Genomic DNA, 25921 nt, shown 5'->3' with positions numbered 1-25921 from the left:
TCATTCAGTTAAAACTTGGTTATGGGAATGATCTTGTGAGCTAGGTAATTTTGGAAAACTGGGAAATTCTAACTGAAAACGCTTTTAAACGCACATTGCATTTCAAAGAAGAGAAATCACGGGTGCATAATTAGCGCTGGTCCCAAAGTTCTACATCTTTGCTCTCTTAAAGACAGGGCACCACGTCGCTCACACCCTGGTTACAGCGGTACCCACACACCAGGATCCGGACGGCCACAGTGTCGATGCAGCGGGGAATAATAGTAGCGATGCACCGGATGTGCGCGTGGAAGTGGCAGAAATCAACTCACGAACGATTGGTTCTCCCAAGTGGACGCAGTCCTCTTTTAAGCCTCCTTTCGTCTGCCACTGGCCGCGTGGTTTGTCTATTTGAACAGTCCCCGCCCCCTAGAGAAGCCGGGTCCCAGGCCTCACTTCTCCTTCATTTCTATTGGTCTGCCTTCCAGTCCATCTTCTCCTTGCGCCTGGCGATTGGTCCTCAGCGCTAGGAGTCCGCCCTCCCTCCCGCCCGGCTTAGAGGACAGCGGGGAAGGCGGGTGGTGGGGCCGGGGGCCTGAAGCGGCGGTACCCGCACAGGTGGCGGCAGCCGAGGCCTTGGCCGAAGCCGCGCGGTGAGTCTGGGGCCTGGCACCGACCCCTCTAAGGTGGAGGAATCTCCAGACCCAGGGTCAGCCTGGTCCGTTGGGGGGGAGGGGGGGTGCCGGGAAGTCGCCCGTCTGGTCCGTGAGGTCCCTACGGACTTGGGCGCCGTCTGAGTCCTTGACCCCCACCCGGCGAGGCAGCACCCACCTCCTTCCGGACCCCCAGGAGACCCCCGGACCCTTCAGCCTGCCGTGTGTCCCTGGCGCGTCGAAGGGCGGCCCATCAGCTCCGGTACCGCCGGACGCCTTTGGGTCTCCATGCCCCGCAGTCACCCCATCTTCCGAGCCACCTACAGGTTGTCCTCAGAGAGGAGCAACGTCCGTGTGTACCCCATGCACTGCATCCTGGGGACCTCTCAAGGACCCAGTCCCCAGAACTGAGCTGGGTTCCATCCTGGGGTTTCATCCTCTCTGCCCTCCCCACCCCCATCTCCAGTTTCAGCCACCCCAACTTTAACTTCTGCCAGCCGTCACCAAGACTCTTAGGATATTGGACTTACAAGTATTTTAGTTGAATTCTGCCTGGAGCAGATGGGCCTGTGGGCCTTAGACCCTGTGAAGATACTCTGGTTTCTTCCTGAGAATGAGAATTCCTTGCCAGCCTCCCTCCCCCTCATCGCAGAGGCGGGGCACACACCCCTTCCTAGTTTTCTCATCAGGGATCCTTGGGTTTCCTCTCCCCTGAAGGATGACATTTCCTTCTGCAGCCTTTTTCTTGGCATTGAAGTACTTAAAAGCCTTACAAAACGAATTATTCCCTAATTTTTTTTTTCTCTGCATCTCACAGATAATTTCAAAAATAAGAATTTTGGAAAAATTGGTGTTCTAATATAATGTGGACATACCTTGGACTGGTATATGTGTTCCTCCCGCAGCAGTCTGGGCTGAGCCCTGTTATGGCCACTTTATGGTGGTTGCCTGATTATTTGTATTTCCCTCTAGACTGTAAGCTCAACTGAGAGGAGGGACAGTATATAATTGAGGAACGAATGAGTGATCTCAGGAATGAATCAGTCTCTTTTAGCTCACATTCCAAGTACTGGTACTTAAGAGAACTGCACTGTCCAATATCATAACCACCAGCCACAGGTGGCTTAGAGCATCTGAAATGTGACTAGTTGAAGTTGAGGTTGCCCTGAGTGGAAAATGCACAGTACAAAAAGAGAACAGAAAGTACATCAGTAATTTTTATGTTGGTAACATGTTGAAATGATATTTTGCATCTATTAGATTTAAGAAATGTATTAATTTCATCTGTTTCCTTTTGCGTCTTTTTGATATAGTTGCCAGGAGATTTAAAATTACATTTATGGGGGCAACCGGGTGGCTCGGTTGGAGAAGCAACTGACTCTTGATTTTGGTGCTGGTCATGGTAATAACAGCTAACGGTTATTAAGAACTCACAGGGGCGGCTGGGTGGCGCAGTCGGTTGAGCGTCCGACTTCTGCCAGGTCACGGTCTCGCGGTCCGTGAGTTCGAGCCCCGCATCAGGCTCTGGGCTGATGGCTCAGGGCCTAGAGCCTGTTTCCGATTCTGTGTCTCCCTCTCTCTCTGCCCCTCCCCCGTTCATGCTCTGTCTCTCTCTGTCCGAAAAAAATAAATTAAAAAAAAAAAAAAAAAGTTGGGAAAAAAAAAAGAACTCACTGTGTGCCTGGCACTGAAGCACTTTTTAACATTTATTAACTCACTTAATCTGTAATTTAATACATAATTTTGGACTGGATTCGAACCCAGGTAGTCTGGCTTCAGAGCCCACAGTTTAACCCTATCTGCTACACTGCCTCTTTTTTTTTTTTTTTTAAGTCTATTTATTTATTCTGAGGCAGGAAGAGAATCCCAAGCAGGCTCCACACTGTCAGCACAGAGCCCGATGTGGGGCTTGAACCCGCGAGATCAAGACCCAAAGCTGAAATCATGAATCGGACGCTTAACCGACAGAACCACCCAGGCGCCCCCCCCCCACCTGTTTTAAACACCAGTCATTGTGGAATGAATCAAGGCTTTCTCTACATTCCTCCGTGAGGTCTCCCAACCTTTTTAGGATCCCCCCCCGCCCCCCGACAATGGGCAGAGAGGAGATCCATGTTGAGGAACGGGCACCATAAATATATTCATGACACCATAGTTTGTTATGCAAAATATTGAGGGAAGTTTCTCTCCAAAGAACCTCAGGTCAAGATGCTGGGAACCGGACCTGCCACCGCCACCACAGCCACCACCACGTCCAGCAACGTGAGCGTCCTGCAGCAGTTTGCCAGCGGCCTGAAGAGCCGGAATGAGGAGACCAGGGCCAAAGCTGCCAAGGAGCTCCAGCACTATGTCACCATGGAGCTTCGAGAGGTCAGGGCTTCTGGGCTTTGTCGTGGAGTATTGGGCCTCAATGCACCGGCACTGGTTTCGATTCCTTCTGACGGCTGAGTGAGGATTTGGAAAACAAAGACATCCAATTTTTCCTGTCTGTAGGGTGCGCCGGTTCCTTTATAGTGGCTACACATTTCTGTGGCATTTCCTATGCTGTGCTTCCTTCCTCCTTTCCTTTTCTTTCTTTCCTTTTCTTTCCTTTTCTTTTTCTTTCTTTCTTTCTTTCTTTCTTTCTTTCTTTCTTTCTTTCTTTCTTTCTCTTTCTTTTCTTTCTTTCTTTCTTTCTTTCTTTCTTTCTTTCTTTCTTTCTTTCTTTCTTTTCTTTCTTTCTTTCTTTTCTTTCTTTCTGTCTTTTCCCACCATATTCCAGACCTTCAGTTCTTTCTATCTGATAACCGTAGTCGGGCTGGGTTTGAGGAGCTGGTAGCCTGGGGCTTTCTAGAGAGAGAGCATGCTTGATGTCTGGACGGTGTCTCTTGCTCATCCTTGTAACCCCAGGATGTGGCCTGCCATGGGGTAGATACTCAACAGGCATTTGTTCCACATACAAATGAGCTGTGGGTTCATCTGCTCAACAGTTTACAGCTATAAACGTGGGCAGTAGTTCTGTCCTCTTCGGCGTGAGCCAGATCTGCTGGCCACCTCTCAGTCCTGACCTTTGGGAGCCACCCCGCCCCCAGCATCAGGGAGACATTAGAAGTTGTTCTGAGTACATCTTCTTCCGCAGATGAGTCAAGAGGAGTCTACTCGCTTCTATGATCAGCTGAACCATCACATTTTTGAACTGGTTTCCAGCTCGGATGCCAATGAAAGGAAAGGTGGCATCTTGGCCATAGGTAAGGGCAGGGCCTCTGGTGACGGGGACAACTGGGAATGAAGGGCGGTCACCTCTGTGTCCACTGCACCTGCGTCCGCTGCTTACTAGATGCTGAGTTCCTACCCGTTTCATGAAATTTTAAGGAGCCCTGTGGCTTTCAGCGTACTTATTCAGGCATTAATCTTAGCAACGGTCCTGGGATGGTGGCACAGCTGATGTCTTCAGATACAGAGTCTCAGAACCATTACGCAACTTTCGTAGGACCAGGTGGTGCCTGAGCTGAGACTGCAAGCCAGCTTTCTTCCCCCCACCCCGCGTGGCTCATTGCAGGCTCTGGTTTCCCTGTCGGGCAGTTCGGCGTAGCGGGGCTCACGAATGGAAAGGCGAAGTTGGGGTACAGTGATACAAAGCATGTCATTTTCATATCCCAGGGACCGGTCTGGTGCATTATTATTCATTCTCCGTTTTACTCCTTTTCTTCTTGGGAAAACAAATTACGTGTCCTAAAACAAGGTTGTTTTGCTTTATGTAAGTAGTTCTGGCACAGATGTCAAACCTGCTGCTTAAAATGAAAATACTGTCTGCATCCTTCCCACCTGGAAGTTGCGCTTGGTACTCAAAGCAGCAGGAAGGGGTCACGCGCCAGCCTTCCTGCCAGGGCCGCGCGCTCTCCGGGACCGGACGTGCCCATCCTCACCTTTTGTCTTCCTGTCTTTCCCAGCCAGCCTCATAGGAGTGGAAGGCGGGAATGCCACCCGTATCGGCAGATTTGCTAACTATCTTCGGAACCTCCTCCCCTCTAATGACCCAGTTGTCATGGAGATGGCATCCAAGGCCATTGGCCGCCTTGCCATGGCAGGCGACACTTTCACAGCTGAGTATGTGGAGTTCGAGGTGAAGCGAGCCTTGGAGTGGCTGGGCGCTGACCGCAACGAGGGCCGGAGACACGCAGCCGTGAGTGCCCGCGGGGAGGGATGCAGCCGGCCGGGGAGCAAGGGGGCCCTGTCGGGGTCCTCCGCACCACGTGCTCGGGTCCCTGAAAGGCAGGCGGTGAGGGGACGCTCCAGGCAGAGGCGCTGTGCTTCTTAGGGGCCTTCGGTTCTGTCCTGAATCCCTCTCTCTTTTTGCCCCAAGCTCCGTACCCAAAGAGGAAACTTGGAAGTTCTCTTCCGCTGCCCAATAGGCACAGCCCTGAGTGCGGTGCTGTCTGGACCTCTGATTTCCTAGACTCAAAACTGCCTCCTGAGCAGAAGGCTCCCCGCTTGGCCACAGGCAGACGAAATCACAAGCCAAAAGGCTCCTAAAGCCCCAGACAGCTGTCCTATCTGTGTGATCCTGTCAGTGTTTCTGTCAAGGTCTCTCTGCTGTCCTATGGGAACACAGAAATACTAGGAGGAGGAGAGGAGCGGGGGCAGTGGGAGTGGTGGTCTGCCTCCTTTCTGGCCTTTCTTGTTTATTTTCTAGGCATTTGTTGATTGGTGGGCACCTGGCCCAAACTCCCTCTTTCCTCATTGGCTCTTCTGCAGTTGGGGGAATGGGAGCCTCTCATCCTCTCGTGGTGCATCCCCACTGCTTTTTTGAGGCTCGGCCCTGAAAAAAGCCTGGTTTGAGGGACCGGCTTCCAGGCCGCGAGATGAGGGAGAAGTCTGTCCTTGAGAATCTGGGAATGAACGTGGTGGGGCATCATTTGGATCCTTTCCTGTCGGCTCTGTCTTCAGGAGCCCAGTACCACGAGGAGGGACCCTGGTACTGGGGGAGGGACAGCCATGTGGACACTGCTTCAAGGCGGCTTTGTCCTTCCTAACTCTGAAACTCGGGCCAACCTCTGACCTTCAGTTTCTTCCACTGTCAGATGGACATATAGCAAAATTAAATATTGAACGGGATTATTAACTCATTTAATAAACGTTTATCAAGGGGCGCCCGGGCGGCTCATTTGGTTAAGCGTCCCACTCTGGATTTCAGCTCGGGTCGTGACCTCACAGTTCCTGAGCTCGAGCCCCGCGTTGGGCTCCGCGCTGGCAGTGCGGAGCCTGCTTGGGATTCTCTCTCTTTCCCACCCCGCTTGTGCTTTTCTCTCTTTCTCAAAGTAAATAAACGTTTAAAAAATAAATAAATGTTTGTCAAATACCGCTGTGCTCCAGGGATGGTTTTAGGTGGTCGTTGGGACAGAATGCAAAGCGTAAACATGTCTCCCTTCCAGAGCTCATGTTCTAACATTATGAGAATCCTGTGTTTGTAAACACCCTAGGATAATGAACACTGAGATTTTCGATCAATTTTTCTTTTATTCCTATGTCCCCAGAGCTTCCCAGCTAGAAGAGAGGACGAGTCTGCTCCTTTCCTGATGTATATACACACAGGCTCCAGGGTGGCAAGAAGCTGCATCCTGATGGGACGAAACTCTCTGATACAGACGAGGGTCCTCTGTGTGCTTTTCTCCCCCAGGTTCTGGTTCTCCGCGAGCTGGCTATCAGCGTCCCCACCTTCTTCTTCCAGCAAGTGCAGCCCTTCTTTGACAACATTTTTGTGGCCGTGTGGGACCCCAAACAGGCCATCCGGGAGGGAGCTGTGGCCGCCCTTCGTGCCTGTTTGATTCTCACCACCCAGCGTGAGCCGAAGGAGATGCAGAAGCCTCAGTGGTACAGGGTGAGGAGATGGTTCCGTTGCATTCGCCTGCAAAGCACATTTTAAAAAAATGCTTATTGGGGCGCCTGGGTGGCGCAGTCGGTTAGGCGTCCGACTTCAGCCAGGTCACGATCTCGCGGTCCGTGAGTTCGAGCCCCGCGTCGGGCTCTGGGCTGATGGCTCAGAGCCTGGAGCCTGTTTCCGATTCTGTGTCTCCCTCTCTCTCTGCCCCTCCCCCGTTCATGCTCTGTCTCTCTCTATCCCAAAAATAAATAAACGTTGAAAAAAAAAAATTAAAAAAAAAAAAATGTTTATTTATTTTTGAGAGCACGAGCAGGGGAGAGGCAGAGAGAGAGGGAGACACAGAATCGGAAGCAGGCCCTAGGCTCCGAGCTGTCAGTGTAGAGCCCGACGCGGGGCTCAAACCCGCGAGCTGGGAGATCATGACCTGAGCCGAAGTCAGAGGCTTTACCGACTGAGCCACCCAGGCGCCCCACAGCACGTTTATATACAGCACCACCTGGCCTAAGGGCCGCAACAGGGCCCTCGCCACAGAGCAGATGTCACTTTTGTGTTGGTTGCAAGTGGTTTCTTAAGCTCAGTATGAGTCAGTACTTATCTCATTGGATTTCATTAATGCAAAGATCTGTTGGTGGCCACACCATTATTTTACGTGCCACTGAGGATGAATGAAAACGTGATACAGTAAAACTATGACTTACTGCCGTCTCATCACCAGTTATAAGAGCTCTCCTCTCAGAGCTGTGAAAATATAGAAAAATGGGTGTCTGAGAAGCAGCGACACACGATGATACTAATTTAAGAAGTGCCAGGTCTCTCTCGTCTAATGTCACGAGCCCTGTGCCAGTTGCTGCTGCTGAGAACACTTAACTAAGAGCTGATACTACAAAGAGATTCCTAAACGTGGCATTGGAGACCTGGGTTCTAGGGTTGGCTTTGCTATGTGACGTTGGACAAGTCACTTAATTTCCTTGAGCCTCTGGTTTTTATCTGTTAAATGGGGATGGTCGTGGCCTCTGCCTCATGGTACGGTGCACGTTGAAGCTAAATGAAACGAGAGAGCTTGGTGAATCCCTATCGTTGATGTTGCTGGCACAAGCCACTGAGCAGGCATGGTAACACCTCAGGGTCCCCCATGCAGAAGGGGCGGGCTGGTGGTCTTTCTCCCTTTGGACATGGGGTAATTAACACGTCCCGTGTCTCTAATAGCACACGTTTGAAGAAGCAGAGAAGGGGTTTGATGAGACGTTGGCCAAGGAGAAGGGCATGAATCGGGATGATCGCATCCATGGAGCCTTGCTGATCCTCAACGAGTTGGTCCGAATCAGCAGCATGGAGGGAGAGGTGAGGAAGCATGTCAGAAGGGAGTCTGGCTTCCCACATGCCGTTCTGTGAACAAGACAAGGCGAGATCCTTGTCCTTACAGAGGACGTTTTATAAGGGAACCAGGAAATAAGCAAGTCGATGAGGTCACTTCAGAAGGCGCCAAGTCCTGTGAAATAACGGGTTGGAGGGTAGCAGTGGGAGGGGACTTCCTCTCTGGGGTGGTGCTGTTTCAACTGAGACCCTCATGATGTGGAGGAGCGAGCTTTGTGCTGCATGGTGGTGTTCCAGGAAGAGGCTTTGAGGTGGGAGAGAGTTTGGCAAATTCAGGGAACAGAAAAAAGGGAAATGTGGTTGGGGCACGGAGAGGAAGGGAGGTTGGGGAAAGGGTCAAATTCTTAGGCCTCAGGGTCGCGGTCAACACTGGCTCTTATTCTCATAAGCGTTGGAGATGCGTGCCCAGGGGAGCGGGGTGAGGGCCTCCATTTTTAATAATCATTGGCTACTGGTGCGGGGGAAAGCTCGTACAGTGGCGGGAATGAAAGCAGGAGACTCGTTAGGGGGTTGTGTTTAAAAGTGCAAGGACTTTTGTCAGGGAAACAACTTATGGTGGGGGCGGGGGACGTGGAGGGAGCAGGGAGAGGCCGGCTAGCCATCAGCAGCCATGAGACAGCAAAGGAAAGTGACAGGAGCGTGCTAGGCTACCGCGCAAAGCCACCACGGGGGGCTTCCGGCCACCATGGCCCCCCCCCCCCCCCCCCCCGGGAGCCCTGCCTCAGCATTCCTCCTGCATCCTGCGTTGGCTAGAGGCAGCCCGTGGCAAATGTGGCCTTGGCACAAACGTGATATTTTTAGAGTCGTGGCCGGGGCCGTTGTCAGCTGCACTCCTTGTAGTTGATTCTGTTCTCCTGGCTACCGTGGGAGGCTACTGGAGTAGTCTGGGCAAGTGATGGTGGTGGCTTCCCTGGGGTTGGCAGTGCACACACTGAGAGGTGGATTCAGTGTCAATCCACTGACACTGGATTCGGGATACGTTTGGGAGTAGAGCCCCATCCACGGGTCTTCCTACGGGGAGCGAGTTGGTGTGGAATTTTGCCCCAGGGCTTCTTGCTTTAATAGACCGGATGATCATTTGGTGATGGCTGTGCTGTAGATGCGGGCGGCCTGGGCTACACTGTACGGAGAGCTCAGGAGTCCCCATTCATGTGTACACTGTGTGACTTGGGTACATTATTTTACTTCCTTTAGCCTCATTTTTCCTTGCTGTTAACGGGGATCTCCACCTCACTGGGCTCCTGGGAGGTTTCCAAGTACACTTGACCCTTGAACAACACAGGTTTGAACTGCATGGGTCCACTTCTAGGTGGGTTGTTTTCGGTACACATACTGGAAAACTTTTTGGGAGGTTTGTGACCGTTCGAAAAAACTCACAGATGGGAACCTCATAGCCTAGAAATTAAGAAGCTAAGTATGTCACGAAGGCGTAACATAGATGTAGATCGTAGTCTTATTATTGACCATCGTAAAATATACACAAATCTCTTGTTAGAGTTACACGTTACCTAAACTTATGCACACGAGCATTCACAGACTACACCTGGTGCCGTTTGCAGTCGAGAGAAATGTGAACAAACACGAAGGTACAATATTAAATCCTAACCGCATAAAATTAACTGTAGTACAACCGTACCGACTGTAGTAATTTCGTAGCCACCTCTGTTGCTGCTGCAATGAGCTCAAGTGTTGGGAATGTCTGGTTAAAACACTGTGCGAGGCTGATCATCTCCGTGTGCCCAGTTCACCCCTCCAGTAAGCCGCGTGTCGCAAAAGCGATCTGTCGATCTGTCTCCGTCCTCGTGTGTTTTTCGTCGTGTTCAGTGCGATACTGTAAAAAAACCTTGAATAATTCTGTGGAACCCATGTGAAGTGCCACTGGCAAAGTTCTCCCAAGAAGCAAAGTCATGATATTGTAAGAAAACGTTGCCTTGCTTGAGACGTACCACAGCTTGAGGTCCGCAGCTGTGACTGCCCACCGTTTCAGGATAAATGAATCCAGCATTTAATCCACCGTTGCAAAAAAAGAAAAGGACGCTGAAGCGTGAAGCTGTTGCCACAGCTGTGCCTACAGGCGCAAATCTCTTGCACTTTTTGAGAAATAGCTTTTACATTTATTTATTTTTGATGGAGAGAGACAGAGCGCAAGTGAGGGAGGGGCAGAGAGAGAGGGAGACACAGAGTCCAAAGCAGGCTCCAGACTCCGAGCTGTCAGCACAGAGCCCGACGCGGGGCTCGAACCCACAGACCGCGAGATCATGACCTGAGCCGAAGTCAGACGCTTAACCGACTGAGCCACCCAGGTGCCCCTTGTGAAGTATCTTTTGATCGCATATGGTAAATGTAGCTTTTATGTGGGTTCAGGATTGCCTTAAGGAAGGCATACTTAAAGACTCTAATGTGATTTGAGAAAAAGCAAAGTCATTATATGGCAACGTAGAGCAAACGGAAGGTGAAGGACCTAGCACCGGAGAATCGGATGCCAGCAAAAGATGGTTTGATGAGTTTGGAAACAGGTTTGACTTAAAAAAAAAAAAATAAGTGAAGATAACAGGAGAAGTAGCTTCTGCTGACCGAGAGGCAGTAGATGAGTTCCCAGAGGCTGTAAAAGAAAATCACTGAGGAGAAAGGGTATCTGCCTGAACGTGTTTTTAATGCAGACGAAAGTGCCCTGCTCTGGAAAAAAAATGCCACAGAGGACATTTATTAGGAAGAGAAGCGAGCACCAGGATTTGAGGCAGGAAGGGGCAGGATAATCCTGCCATTGTGCAATACGGTCCAGTTTACAATCAGGACGGCCCTTATCTATAAAGCCGCTAGCCCTCGAGCTTTGAAGGGAAGAGGTAAACACCAGCTGCCAGTCTTCTGTTTGTAAAACAAGAAGGTCTGGACACAAGAGCCCTTTTTCTGGATTGGTTCCCTTGATGCTTTGTCTCTGAAGTCAAGAAGGACCTTGCCGGTAAAGCGTCGCCTTGTACAGTTCTTGCCATATGAGCCAATGCCCCTGGCCACCCAGAACCCCATGAGTTCAATACTAGAGGCATCGAAGGGGTTGACTGCCCCCAAACACAACATCTCTATTTCAGCTTCTGGGCCAGGGTCATGACCTCTAAGCCTCGTTACACATGGTACTTTATGAAAAGGATTGTCAACACTTTGAAGAGAACCCTGATAGAAAGTCTAGAAGGATTCCATCGCTGAAAATCCATTTTGGTTGTAGAAGCCACAAATGCCATCAAGCCTGGACCAGTAAATTCCTGCCGGAGAGAACTGTGGCCAGATGTCGTGCATGACTTCACAGGACTTAGGACAAAGCCGATCAAGGAAACCATGAAAGAGAGTGAAAGAACGTGGAGGTGGCCCAAAAGATGGGCGCTGAAAGGTGATATGGATCTTGGAGAAATTCAAGAGCTAACAGACACCACACCAGAGGAATTAACAGAAGACGGCTTGAGGGAGACGAGCATTTCTGAACCAGTTCCGGACGACGAAGACCTTGGGAAAACGGTGCCAGGAAACCGATTGACACTGCAGTCCGGCAGAAGGGTTCGAGTTACTCAAGACTGCTTGTGACTTCTTTTATGACCTGGATCTTTTTCTGATACAGGTACTGAAACTGAAGGAGACAGTGGAAGAAAGATTGGTACCGTATAAAAACACTGTTAGAGAAGGCGCCTGGGTGGCTCAGTCGGTTGAGCATCCGACTCTTGATTTCAGCTCAGGTCATCACAGTTCGTGAGATCGAGCCTCACGTCAGGCTCTGTGCTGTCAGCATAGAGCTTGGGATTCTCTCTCTCCTCTCTCTTCCCCTCCCCTGCCCTTCTCAAAATAAACATTAAAAAAAAAACAAACATTGTTAGAGAAATGGAAAAGCAAAGAAGTCAGACAAACTACAACGTATTTCTGTAAAGTTACACAGAGCGCTGCACCGTGTCTCCAGCCTCCCCTTCCCCCTCTGCCACCCCTGAGGCCTCAAGCCGACCCCTCCTCTGCTTTAGCCTACTCACCAGGAGACTAACCAGGATAAGGACCCTTACGATGAGCCACTTCCATTTAGTGAATGGTAAATCATCATCGTGCCATAGAGTTGATGAACTCTGTGGGTCTTCGTGTGACAATCTATTGACCGTATGGCAAGAACGGTACGAGATGTTTTTGTATCCTGATCGCCTGACCATTCATCGTGTCAGACATCGTGTGCAAGACTCGTGTGGCAGTGGACCGCCTATTCCCGTGTGGGCGTTAGGTGAGTGAGATTTACTGTGAAGTTAATAGCATGTTGGTTTTCTTACTGTTTTATAACTTTACTTTCAAAGAATTACGTCACCATACAGTAGAGTTCGTGTCTCTCTCTGGTAATTGGAGAAAGTGTGTATCAACCTATCACAGGTACGTGGTTTTTAAAAAAATGTATCAGCGTTTCCAGCACTGTAATGTGAATATGACTGTAATACTGTGCGCCATAAAAACTTGGTAACGACTCATTCGTCAGAGCATAGGCGAGGCTACCTTGAAGCAATCGTATTGATTACACTAAGCTACCGTGATGCAGTCTTCTTGCTGCTGCTTCATTATTAGTGCCTGAATCATTATACCTATAAGTAAACACGAATTTCTTTCTCACATCTTTTCATTTTTGCTATCTGGTGTTAGTAATGCATGTAACATCCACATTGTTCTGCTTCATAGCAGATAATGTTCACGTGGGTGCTGACAGATGATTCATCTCATAAACAGACAACATAAACTTACAGTATAGAGAAATACAGGACGGGGCTGTAAATAGATTTTTCTCTTCCTCGTGATTCTCTTAATAACATTTTCTTTTCTCTAGCTTTCTTCATGGTAAGAATACAGCGTGTAATCCATACACAAAGTATGTCCTGATTAACTGTTCTTATTTGTAAGATTTCCAGTTAACAGAAGGCTATTAGCAGTTAAGTTTGGGGGGAATCAAAAGTCACACATGGATTTTTGACCTCACAGGGTGTCTGTGCCCCTAACCTCTACGTTGATCAAGGGTGGGCCATCTACACGAAGTGCCTAACACATCATCTGATAGAGTAGGCATTCCATAAATGGTAGCCCTCAGAGATTTCCCGTCTAACTATAACATGGGGCTTCCCATGGATGAGCACGTACAGCCCGAGGATCTTTGTTTTCTCCTAGGAAAACAGAACAGTGTCACCTAAATAGAATAAATGAATAGTACTTGTGCGACGCCTGGGTGGCCCAGTCGGTTGAGCGTCCGACTTCGGCTCACTCAGGTCATGGTCTCGTGGTTCGTGAGTTCGAGCCCCACAGAGTCGGGCTCTGTGCTGACAGCTCGGAGCCCGGCACCTGCTTTGGGTTCTGTGTCTCCCTCTCTCTCTGCCCTCCCCTGCTTGCACTCTCTCTCTCAAAAATAAATATTTTTAAAAAATTTTAAAAATAGTACTTGTGGTGGTACTTTATAAATCCTAAAGAATTATCCAAATGTAAGGTATCATAATTTTGTCATTGTTCATTCATTGAACAAGTTTGAGCTGAGCACCCACTGTGAGCCAGCTACACCAAGTCCTCAGAGCTAGAATAATGCAGCAGTGGACAAAACATTATATTCTAGCGGGGAGAGACAAGACACAAATAAGTGAAAATATATACGATTGACCTTTGAACATGTGGGGGTTAAGGCATCAAGCCCCCCCCCCCCCCCAACGCACACACAGTTGAAAATCCACATATAACTTTTGGCTCCCCCAAAACTTAGCTACCAATGAAGCCTTACCGATAACATAAACAGTCAATTAACACATATTTTGTATGTTATACACATAATATACGGTATTCTTACAATAAAGTAATCTAGAGGAAAGAAAATGGCGTTAAGGAAATCATAGGAAAAAGAGAAAATACATTTATAACCCTGCACTGTCTTTATGGGGAAAAAAATCCGCATATAAGTGGACCAGTGCAGTTCACGCTCCTGTGATGTTTGAGCACAATTGTGAAGGACGTAAGACAGCAAGCCATACAAATACATATCTGGGGGGAGCATTCTAGACAGCTGGCTCTGCAGGCGTGAAGGCCTCATGGCGGCAGCACGCTGCCTTTGGCCGGGAGCGAGATCACCACTGCGACCGAGCTGTGTGACAGGAGGGAGGTGGCGGGAGATGGGGTCAGAGGAATACCTGGGATGAGGTAAGGGGCACATCGTGTAGGGTCTCGGGAGCCACCCTACGGACCGTGTGTGGGAAATGGGAAGCTGTTAGCTGCTAGCTGAAACGCACGTTTCAGAAGGATCGCTGTGGCTACATGTTGAGCGGGATTATCCGCGAGGCAAGGGGTGATGCCAGGAGGTCTATTTGGGAGGGAACTGCGGCAGCCTTAGCAGAGGACTTTGGCGGCTTGCACCCTAGCGGGAACCGTGCAGGCACAAGGAGGGGCTGGATTCTTGAATTTGAAATTTGGGGGTCAGTGAGGGAGAGAGGAGTCCAGGTTTTTGTACTGAGTGACCGGAAGGTTAGGGTGGCATTTGCTGAGTCAGGAGAACTTAGGTGGAAGGAGCAGTGCGTTTTGGGGTAGAAGGTCAGGAGTTTGCTTTTGAACGTGTTTCAGACACCTGTTGGGCTTCTGAGCAGAGAACTGAGTTGTTCTGGGGGGATCTGGGCGGAGACCCAGATTTGGGGAGCCGTCAGCACATAGCTGTGATTTCAGGTTCCCCAGCAGCATACCAGCGTCAGAGAAGGGGGGTGCTGGGGACCTGAGGTCAGGAGGTGAGGAGCAAGCAGGGGAGACCCGCGGCGTGAGGAGGAGAGGAGACCCAGGAAAGCTCGGGATCCAAGAAGCCAAGGGAAGAAAGTTTTCGAAGAGGAGGGACTATTAAGTTGGATCAAATGCTGTATCCGAGGCAAATAGGGTGAAGGCTGAGAATTGAGCATCCGATTTAGCAGACTGAGAGTCCTTGGTGACCTTGACAAGGAGAGTGGAGAAGATGTCTGAGAAGCGAAAATACCTGTGTCGAGAATAGTGTGCAAGTTGAGAAATTGTTTCCTGTGCTTCTCAGTTTGGACTGTTTTTAAGCAGCCGTTTGGCTAGGAAATAGGTGTGAATTCTCAGCCAGTCCATTTAGTCCGTGCTGCCCATGGAATTCTTCAGATTCTGAGAAAGTAACTTGCCTTAGTTGTTTCTACCTGGGTTTCCGGCGACAAGGAGAGTAGCATGTCCTCAATGGGACCCTGGCGTGGGGCCTCCCAGCACCCTGTCACCCTGTCACCCTCGCCAGAGGGTGACCTCATCGCTGTGACCTCAGGTCTGCAACTCAGCTTTCCCAAACCAGGGGAGGGGTCCTTGGCGGCCAGCCCCCTGCCGCTTCTTCGTTGTTCAGTAGGTGGTGCTCTTCTGCCTAAGTTAGAACAAAACCAGGCCCCCTGCAAGGTTCTGGGGGAATCCAACTCCTAAAGATGAAGAGTGGGCTCCCTCCACTTGGCAAATAGTTCCCCTGCAGGGTTGGGCAGAGGAGTTGCTGTGTAGACCCCACAGGGGCTTGGCAGGTGGCACTTGTGAGTAAAGGTCATCTCCCTCCCCACGTGCAGCGCCTGAGAGAAGAAATGGAAGAAATCACGCAGCAGCAGCTGGTCCATGACAAGTACTGCAAAGACCTCATGGGCTTCGGGACGAAACCTCGCCACATCACCCCCTTCACCAGCTTCCAGGCTGGCCAGCCCCCGCAGTCCAACGCCTTGGTGGGACTGCTGGGGTACAGCTCTCACCAAGGCCTCATGGGTTTCGGGGCTTCCCCCAGCCCAGCGAAGTCCACGCTGGTGGAGAGCCGGTGTTGCAGAGACCTGATGGAGGAGAAATTCGATCAGGTAGGTGGCGAGAGGCCTGCCCCCTCCTCTCCCAAGCCCCGTGCTCCCTTTCCGTGGCCAACCCTGTGTTCTCCTGTCTCAGGTGTGCCAGTGGGTGCTGAAATGCAGGAATAGCAAGAACTCGCTGATCCAAATGACAATCCTTAATTTGTTGCCCCGCTTGGCTGCATTTCGACCTTCTGCCTTCACAGGTGAGGATGTCCGTGGACACGTCATATCATTACCTGTTTAAGGGAAATCACACGGAAGTGATTCCAGAAAGTTACATCTGCCTGTCATTGGAAGCAACAACTAAGGGGCTAGTCTCTGGTTTCTCTGCCTCACGTCTGATTTCAGTGGGGCCCGGCGTAGGGTTTCCACAAGTGTCTGAGGCAGCCGACACGGGAAGGACCAGAGTGTGTAGGCAGAGAGGCAGTCCTGGAGCCAAGCGACTTCGTGCGTGTGAAAGCCAACAAGTTCATGACGGACGTCAGAGGGACCGAAGGAAGGGCAGTTTGGGTTGAGCTACTCTGCAGCAGCCCCTCTGTGGGGCGGGGAGGATGTGGTGACCGCCCTGCTTCTGCCCCTGGCGTGGTCACCCACTGCCTCACCGCTCACGGGGAGGAAGGACTGGAGGTTTCAGAGGCAGGTTTCGGGGATGATGGCCTGAGGGCTCCTGTATTCCTGCCCTGTTTTCACTGGGCAGCAAGAATCCCCGGCTCCCAGAGCTGCCCCCGCCCAGATGCTGGCTTCTCCCTTGGGCCTTCCTGGGCTACTCCGGCCGGAAGTGCTCTTCCCCCTTCCTCGATAGCCTCCTGCCGTGGAAAGACTTTGGCGTCAGACCTGGGATGAATCCTGCTTCTGTCCTTCACCGTGAGGTTTCAGACAGGTTATCTGACCTTCCCAGGCCTCCACTTCCTGACCCGTAGAGGCGGAATAACAACAATTCTTGCCTCACAAGGTGAATCGTGTTAATGCCTAAACACCTGCTCTAAATGCCTGGCACAGAGTAGGCCCCCATAAGTGGAAACCATTATTCTGTTATTACTGCCTCCTCTGCCTCCTCAGATCCGTCTTAGAAGTAAGGTAAAGGGAAAAATTAGAATAATACTCTGGTTGCCTGTTCATACTTAATATCCTCATCTTACCTCCCTGCTTGCTGAGTGCAGAGCCGCCGTCTCGGACGTCTCTTTGCACTTCACTGTGGTGCCCGTCGCCTGTGCTTAATAAGCGTTCAGGACCAAATGAGAGCCAGGAGTGGAAGTGGAAGGTCAGCCTGACCCTCCACAGACACCATCCTCTAGCACACAGACTCATTTCACACTCCCCAGTCCAGATGAAATAGGAAAAAAGTATAGTTGGTGAGGTGTTAAATATGCTGCGTGTGAGAATAGAAGGTGTTGAGGAAGGACAAGACAATTAGCCACATAAAATCAATGAACCAGAGAGAAATGATATCATGAAACTTGCCCATATTTTTTTCAGTTTTCCGTTTTTCCCACCTGGTACCCAGCAGCTACTCTCTTCTTTAATGACCAGACATGCCCCTGTTCAGTAGAGCTTTAAATAATTGTGGTGTGAAAGTCTCTGGTTCAAAAGAAAGTAATAACTAGGCCAAATTTGATCAAAGTCTGTCATGTTGTGGAAGCAGTTACCCCAGTAAGTTCAAAGGACCGCCTAGCAGCAGGATACAGAGGCTCAGAGGGCCCCTAGGTTTATTCTTTTGATGTGGGTTTTTGTTGTTTTATTAAATAATATACTAAAGCGTGTCGTTGATGTTCAGCCTGGGCAGCCTCCATCCATGGAGCCTCATTGGGAAAGTGCCACATTTTTAGAGCCTACAGTTTGGACGTCGCCGCTTAAACTTCCTGATGACGGAAGCTCTGGACCTGTCAAAAATGCCCTAAGATTGGGCTGGGCTCTCTCACAATATCAGATCCCTTAATCTCTTAGGGTGCTAAATCTGGCAAAGGAAATCACCCTCTTGATTTAAGCTCCCTTCCTGCTGAGATGCTGTTCCCGTCCAGAAGTCCCGTCTTCCTGGATGACGTGATGTGATTTTCAAGCCCCAGCATGCTTCGGTGTCATTTGACCACGAGAGCCACGAGAGACGATCTTTCTCGTCACAATAAATGCAGGGAGGCATATGTGCTGTCTGGGACTTCAGCTCACTGCCTCCTAAATGAGCTGTGGCCCTCAGCACCCCTCACTTTCTGATGGATGCGCGGTCTTGCCTTCTCTGCTGCCGTGTATATTCTGCGGGTGCACGGACTTGAGGCCAGCAAGATGGAAGGGAAGAAATAGAGAGAGGCAAAAATCAGGAAATTCCAACCTTCAGAGGAGTAATAACACTTTGGCTTAAATTGCCCAAGAATCGCCTACCCGTGCACATTGGCTGATGTAAACTTAATGAAAATACACTTGTGGCTTCCCAAATTACAGACTAAATCTTGTTCTATTAAATATAACTATAACAGAAATCTCTGGGTAATAGCAAAGTGATTTCCAGGCCTAAGCTGAATAGAATGGCCTGTTTATTGCAAACAGTATCCAACAGTACTTTAAATTTCAACATAATATAAAATCGTTTAGATGATTCTCTTTGTTTTTAAGCAAGATTTAACATACACTTCGTAAGAGCATGTAGTCGTTCCCTCAAAATATAGCACTAATGGGGACGATCGTGCCATGTTATTGTTTCAGAGGCTCTTTTAAGTTTTTGGTGGTTTTTTTTTTTTTTTTTTTTAATTAAAGGGGAAAAAAAAATCTTACATTTCTAATATTTCCAAAAGATGTATCTGAGGAGTGATTAGCAAGCGATTATCAAGACTGGTTAATACATCCTCTTAATTCTTCTTTACATCTTTCCAGGCGGCTGTCTTAATTTATTCCTAAATGTAAGTGTTTTATAGGAACTCTGACCTTTGGTACATACACCAACCCTGACCTTGAGCCATATGCCTTGTCTTTTTTGTGATCAGATACCCAGTACCTCCAAGATACCATGAACCACGTCTTGAGCTGTGTCAAGAAGGAGAAGGAACGGACAGCAGCCTTCCAAGCCCTGGGGCTCCTTTCTGTGGCTGTGAGATCTGAGTTCAAGGTCTATTTGCCTCGTGTGCTGGACATCATCCGAGCAGCCCTACCCCCAAAGGACTTTGCCCATAAGTAAGTGTCTCTATTAGGATTTCACCCTCCGCCCCATTTGGTTGGGGAGGAAGGATGCTCTATCCCAGTTTCCATGGAGCTCAAGCCCATTCTCTGCATCATTAACCACCAGGGTGTAGCAAGTCATACAAAGAACAACCCTTCCTCAGTTGAGTTCCAACCTTTTTCAAACTAAGTGATATACGTGTGTGTGTGTGTGTGTGTGTGTGTGTGTGTGTGTGTGTGTGTGCATATGTATATATGTACGTATAAGTAGATTGGCCTGGTGAAGGGATAAGCCTCCCCATTCTAGAGCCCAGCCTTCTCGTTGCGGGGAGAATTTCTTTCCGTCCGGTGGCTGTGCTCTGCACCCTGGTCCCTGATGTACACATTGTTCAGTTCGCTTCCTGAATAGGTACCTTGGCCAGCACCGGGCTAAGCCACATGGTGCCTTTTGTGCCAATTCAGGAAAGGGGCCCCTTCCTCAAGACACGTGACTGCCATCTGCTGGGCTGTTGTAGATTCAAATGTGTGGTGACTAGGGTGTGGTGGGCCCCCTAGAATTGGGCAGGAGATGACCGGCACACCAACGAGTTGTGGCCCTGCCTGGGTAACCTGCCCTCCTCGCCCCAAGGCGATTTTGAGGTGGGGCATCACAGAATGTCATTGTGTCTCAAGTGGCCACTCACTCACTCTTTCGGTCCTCTGCAGGAGACAGAAGGCAATGCAGGTGGATGCCACAGTGTTCACTTGCATCAGCATGCTGGCCCGGGCAATGGGGCCAGGCATCCAGCAGGATATCAAGGAGCTGCTGGAGCCCATGCTGGCAGTGGGACTGAGGTGGGTGTCGGAAACCTGAGCTCCCGTCTCGGGGAGTATGAGACTCGAACCGCGGTTTCGGGGTGGTGCTGAAAGCGAGGTGTGGGTGTTTGCGTGTGAGATTGGGTAGGCGGGACAGCTCGCGCTAAACACGGGCTAGTTTTGAATCCTGGTTTCATCTCTAGTTAGCTGTGTGATCCCGACCCGGTTACTTAACTTCTCCGAGCCTCCATTTTCTCACCTGAAAAGGGGGCACGATAGCAGCTCCTGTTGTCTAGGGTTGTCATGGAGGTTAAGTGAAGGAGTTCATGAAATAGCCACTCTCGGCACACCACTTTGTGTATAAGAAGTGCCCGACCGATGTTTGCAGCTATTTATGTTATCGTTGGGAAATGGCCTGGCTTTCCTTGCATTAGTTCTCTTTCTCTGTAAAATAAGGACGATGCTCTCCGTTTGCTTCCCTGATTTTTAATCGAGACTTGGTCTTCTGCAGGGGCTAAATTATATTAAGCAAGTTCCTCTCTGGCAAAGACCAGAAATTCGTAGATTGATCTGAAACCTCTGACCAGGCCAACAGAGTTCCGGTCATTTATCCTAGTTTGTAGTATCCTTTCTACTTTAAAGACCAAGCGGTGATGGGCCTAACCCCTTGCTGGACGAGAAGGGCTGTTTCTTGTCAAGAACAGACAGATGTCTTGTCCAGCACCATACACGCCTGGTTTCCTTCCCCTCAGCCCTGCCCTCACTGCTGTGCTGTACGACCTGAGCCGTCAGATTCCACAGCTGAAGAAGGACATCCAGGACGGGCTACTGAAGATGCTGTCCCTGGTCCTTATGCACAAACCCCTCCGGCACCCGGGCATGCCCAAGGGCCTGGCCCATCAGCTGGCTTCCCCTGGCCTCACAGCCCTCCCTGAGGCCAGCGACGTGGGCAGCATTACTCTTGCCCTGCGAACTCTCGGCAGCTTTGAGTTTGAAGGTAAGAAATTGCTCCAGCTCTTACCAAGACACGGAGTGTTGCTGGGAACCCCGAGGAAAGAACAAGGGCACCTAGCATTGCCGGGTCTTGGCTGGGGATCTGGAGACCAGGTAGCTGATCGGGTAGCGGCTCAGCCTTCTGGGCTCTTTGCATGCTTTGTTAATTCGTACTCTTTGTTTCTCTGTCCCACCCTGAGTTTGGGGGCAGATGGCGTTCAGGGAAATTCTGCATTGATCCAAGGAATGAATGCTTCAGAGAGACGAGAAAGTCAGAGATGGAGCCCCACCCCATCCCCCCACATCCATGAAGCGGAGATGGCGTTTAATGCTTTAAAATGTCTAAGCCAGAGGCTTTAAGGTGTTTCCGTTCCTACGGCAGTATGATTTTCAGCTGTGGCGTCCTGTGTAGTTCGGTTTAGAGTTCTAAGCTGCAGATAAACCCACATTAATGCCCCTAGGGAGATCTGTTTCAGGAGAGAAAAAGGGATACTTTTGAAATTTAAGATCATGTAGGTGGTTGCTCAAGACTGCAGGGAAACAAGCAAGTACAAAAAGCCTAAGTGTGCGGTCTGAATGCTTACAGCCATCTGTGGTTTCCCTCCTGTAGCTTCTTCACTTGCCTTGATTAACACCCAGCATAATATATTTCTAATGAATAGAAAGTAGCTATATTTACACCCAGCCAACATCAGACTCTCTTTTGCTATTCAAATCTGGGAACTAAAATAGACAAGGTAAATTTGATCAAGAATTGTTTTACTCTCTGGGAACATAAAGAAAGGTTTGGGTCAGAATAAAACGAAATAATTCATCCTTTGAAGGGAATAAAGAAAAGATTAGGATGGGGGGGTGGATGGGGGGAATGCCCTTTTTCTGTCTCCCAGCTCCTCTGCTTTCCTTCTGCCTCTGCTGATTCGAAACCCACTTGTTACCTTTTTAAGAGAAGAGTTCTGGGTCAATATCTTGTTGAAAACTGAATTCATCGCCATGAAATGAAAAACGCAGCCAGCAAGTTGTAGGCCTGCCGTCCAGAGCAGCGGTGTTTATTTTGTCTTCTCTCTGCCTTTGTATCCAGGCCACTCTCTGACCCAGTTTGTCCGCCACTGTGCGGATCATTTCCTAAACAGCGAGCACAAGGAGATCCGCATGGAAGCCGCCCGCACCTGCTCCCGCCTGCTCACGCCCTCCGTCCACCTCATCAGCGGCCACGCGCACGTCGTTAGCCAGACTGCGGTGCAAGTGGTGGCAGACGTGCTCAGCAAACTGCTCGTGGTCGGGATCACAGATCCTGGTGAGGTTCATGAGACAGGAGCAGTCTGGGGGAGTTGGGACACTCGGGGCACCGGGAATTAGCCACTCTCATGGCGTGCCCTCAGGGAGGTGATGGCCGGCTCTTTCTCTGCCAAAGCGTTAGGCTTGGCTACTCCAGCCAGGTGGCGTAAAACGATCTGTCTTTAATCCTGTTGTCTTTGCTCCTGTGAGCAAAGAATGACAGGTTAGACGAGGCCGGGGGCAGTGGGGGTGGAAACTGGGAAAGGACCAGAGGATGACGGCATTGAAGAGGCATTCCAAGGCTCGATTGCTCTTGCAGACCCCGACATCCGCTACTGCGTCTTGGCATCTCTGGATGAGCGCTTTGATGCACACCTGGCCCAGGCAGAGAACTTGCAGGCCCTGTTTGTGGCCCTGAACGACCAGGTGTTTGAGATCCGGGAGCTGGCCATCTGCACGGTGGGCCGGCTCAGTAGCATGAACCCGGCCTTCGTCATGCCCTTCCTGCGCAAGATGCTCATCCAGGTAATGGGGTGACAGTCACACCTAGTGGCAGTCTGGAAGGGACTGTCATTGTGAGAGCCATTTGGGGAAAGAGAGATGAGGACAAGGAAGGGGAGAAAGGTCAAGATGCCTGGTAAAAGCCACATTTGGCTCCAAGAGTCCCTGTTTTCCCAGCTTGGCAGTTACAGTTCAGGGCTGATCGCCTCATGAGCCTCTTACCCCCAGCGGCACGACTCCAGGGGCCTCTTATCCCCGGCGAACCTCGTCTGCAGGCAGCTCTTTTCTTCTTCCTGGCAAGTCACCGGAGATCCCGCTTCTTGGCACGTTTGGCTCAGTCTGCTGCCGATGGTGTCAGTTTTGCTAGCACCTCTCTGTCCCCCTGCTCTCCTGCTCCCACCAGGTCAGGCACAGAGGCCCAGGATGACAGTGGTTCCAACTCTGCTTCTCATAGTCGTTGCCCCCGGCCTGTGGTCCGTGGCTTTCGTTCTTAAATAACGTCAGATGCCAAGCCAAGCTGCTGGACTGGAGCCAGAGGTAGATTTAGGTTGGCCTTGCTGCTCCATCTGTTGGGACTTTTTTTTTTTTTTAAGTGGGCCCGGTGTGGAGCTTGAACTCACAACCCCAAGGTCAAGAGTCGCATGCTCCACCGACTGAGCCAGCCTGGTGCCCCAGGATTTGCAATTCCTACTAAAACCTGACTCCTCAGTTTTTGTCTCCACCTAGCCGCATAAACTCTCTGGCCTCCTGGTTAGGGGCCCATGGTCCAGTCCTTCTTGCCTTGAGTGATTTCCACCCACCTCTTCTGGGTCTCAGTGTGGCTCGCCCAGTCCTTTCCTGTCCCCTGACTCCACCTTGTCCCTACGCCCCCCTCTGCTTCCTGAATCTCCCATGGTTTCTTTCGAAACAGATACTTTTCCTAACACGTAAAAACTTAAACACAGAAAATCCATTAACGTGTAACTTTCATCCGAAACAAATGTCACGTATTCACAGTCTGTCCTAGCTAAAGTGAGTGTAAGTTGTATCAGTCAACAAATTAGAGGATTATATTATGTTGGCACTTCTGTTTTTATTTTTATTTTTAATTTATTTAAATTCAAGTTAGATAACATAAAATGTAGTATTGGTTTCAGGAGTAGAACCCAGTGATTCATCACCTCCATATGACACTCAGTGCTCATCCCAAGAAGTGCCCTCCTTAGTGCCCATCACCCATTTAGCCCATCCCCCTACCACCTCCCCTCCAACATTTAAGAGTCTCTTATGGTTTCCCTCCCTCTCTGTATTTATCTTAATTTCCCTTCCCTTCCCTTCCCTTCCCTTCCCTTCCCTTCCCTTCCCTTCCCTTCCCTTCCCTTCCCTTCCCTATGTTCATCCACATATAAGTGAAATCATATATTTGTCTTCCTGTGACTGACGAATTTCACTTAGCATAACACATTCTAGTTCCATCCATGTGGTCGCAAATGGCAAGATTGCATTCTTTTTGATTGTCGAGTAGCATTCCAGTGCGTGTGTGTGTGTGCGTGTGCACGCGCTCACACATTCTCCCCATTTTCTTTATCCATTCATCACTTGATGGACATTTGGGCTTTTCTCATACTTTGGCTGTTATTGATAGTGCTGCTATAAACATCGGGGTGCATGTGCCCCTTTGAATCAGCGTCTTTGTATCCTTTGGATAAATACCTAGTAGTGCAGTTGCTGGGTCGCAGGGTAGTTCTATTTTTAATTTTTTGAGGTACCTCCATACTGTTTTCCAGAGTTGCTGCACCAGTTTGTGTTCCCACCAGCAGTGCAAAAGGGTTCCCCTTTCTCCGGATCCTCGCCAACATCTGTTGTTTCCTGAGTTGTTAATATTAGCCATTCTGACAAGTGTGAGGTGGTATCTCGTTGTGGTTTTGATTTGTATTTTCCTGATGATGAGTAATGTTGAGCATCTTTTCAATTGTCTGTTGGCCATCTGGATGTCTTTGGACAAGTGTCTGTTCATGTCTTCTGCCCATTTCTTCACTGGATTGTTTTTTGGGCGTTGAGTATGATAAGTTCTTTATCGATTTTGGATAGTAGCCCTTTATCTGATACGGCATTTGCAAATATCTTCTCCCATTCCATCCGTTGCCTTTTAGTTTTGTTGACTGTTTCCTTCACCGTGCAGAAGCTTTTTATCTTGACGAGGTCCCAATAGTTCATTTTTGCTTTTATTTCCCTTGCCTCTGGAGACACGTCTAGTAAGAAGTTGCTGCAGCCAAGGTCAAAGAGGTTGCTGCCTGTTTTCTCCTGTAGGATGTTTATGGTTTCTTATCTCACATTTAGGTCTTTCATCCATTTTGAGTTTGTGTGTCTGGTTTAAGAAAGTGGTCCAGGTTCATTCTTCTGCATGTCGTCGTCCGGTTTTCCCAGCACCATTTACTGAAGAGACCGTCTGTTTTCCACTGGATACTGTTTCCTGCTTTGTTGAAGATTAGTTGGCCATACGTTTGTGGGTCCATATCTGGGTTCTGTATTCTGTTCCACTGATCTGTGTGTCTCTTTGTGTGCCAGTACCATACTGTCTCGATGATTACAGCTTTGTAATGCTCCTTGAAGTCCGGGGTTGTGATGCCTCCAGCTTTGGTTTTCTTTTTCAACGTTACTTTGGCTGTTCGGAGTCTTTTCTGGTTCCATACAAATTTTAGGATTGTTGGTTCTAGTTCTGTGAAAAATGCTGGTATTATTTTGATAGGAATTGTGTTAAATATGTAGATTGCTTTCAGTAGCATACGCATCTCAACAATATTTGTTTTTCCAGTCCGTGAGCATGGAATGTGTTTTCATTTCTTGGCGTCTTCTTCAGTTTCTTTCATAAGCTTTCTATAGTTTTCAGCATACAGACCTTTTACCTCCTTGGTTATTCCTAGGCATCTTAACGGTATTTTTGGTGCTATTGTAAATGGGATCGATTCCTGGATTTCTTTTTCTGCTGCTTTGTTGTGTTGTATAGAAGTGCAACCAATTTCTGTACGTTGGTTTTTATATGCTGCGACTTTGCTGAATTCATGTATCAGTTCCAGTAGTATTTTGGTAGACTCTTTTGGGTTTTCCACATTAGGGTATCATGTCATCTGTGAAGAGTGAATGTTTGACTTCTTCTTTGGCAATTTGTATGCCTTTTATTTCTTCTTGTTGTCTGATTGCTGAGGCCAGGGCTTCTGGCACGGTGTTGAACAACAGTGGTGAGAGTGGACATCCCTGTCGTGTTCCTGACCTTAGCGGGAGAGCTCTCAGTTTTTCCCCATTGAGGATGATATTAGCTGTGAGTCTTTCATATATGGCTTTTATGATGACTCATGTTCCTTCGACCCCTACTTTCTTAAGGGTTTTTATCAAGAAAGGGTGCTGTATTTTGTCAAATGCCTTTTCTGCATCTATTGAAAAGATCATATGGTTCTTATCCTTTCTTTTATTAACATGGTGTATCACATTGATTGATTTATGAGTATTAAAGCAGTCCTGCAGCCCAGGAA

At 49.3% G+C, this 25921-nt stretch overlaps 1 protein-coding gene across 1 annotated transcript in view; it reads left to right on the top strand.

The window, feature by feature from the left end:
• The first annotated feature begins 476 nt into the window (after window positions 1–476).
• The window catches only part of MTOR (mechanistic target of rapamycin kinase), a 135071-nt gene continuing 109626 nt past the window's right edge, over window positions 477–25921 (top strand). Inside the window, exons 1-13 of the mRNA XM_086715675.1 lie at window positions 477–632; window positions 2827–3002; window positions 3751–3859; window positions 4562–4794; window positions 6289–6489; window positions 7699–7833; window positions 15441–15716; window positions 15799–15907; window positions 18677–18863; window positions 19554–19682; window positions 20396–20640; window positions 21715–21930; window positions 22231–22436. Of these exons, the coding sequence (XP_086571801.1) occupies window positions 2841–3002; window positions 3751–3859; window positions 4562–4794; window positions 6289–6489; window positions 7699–7833; window positions 15441–15716; window positions 15799–15907; window positions 18677–18863; window positions 19554–19682; window positions 20396–20640; window positions 21715–21930; window positions 22231–22436 (2208 nt within the window). The 5' untranslated portion in view covers window positions 477–632; window positions 2827–2840. The remainder of the gene's footprint in view (window positions 633–2826; window positions 3003–3750; window positions 3860–4561; window positions 4795–6288; window positions 6490–7698; window positions 7834–15440; window positions 15717–15798; window positions 15908–18676; window positions 18864–19553; window positions 19683–20395; window positions 20641–21714; window positions 21931–22230; window positions 22437–25921) is intronic.

The sequence above is a fragment of the Puma concolor genome, chromosome C1 (genome assembly GCF_028749965.1).
Source record: "Puma concolor isolate L17-30 chromosome C1, mPumCon1.1.hap2, whole genome shotgun sequence".
NCBI lineage: Eukaryota > Metazoa > Chordata > Mammalia > Carnivora > Felidae > Puma > Puma concolor.
This window is presented reverse-complemented; position numbering and strand designations above follow the sequence as displayed.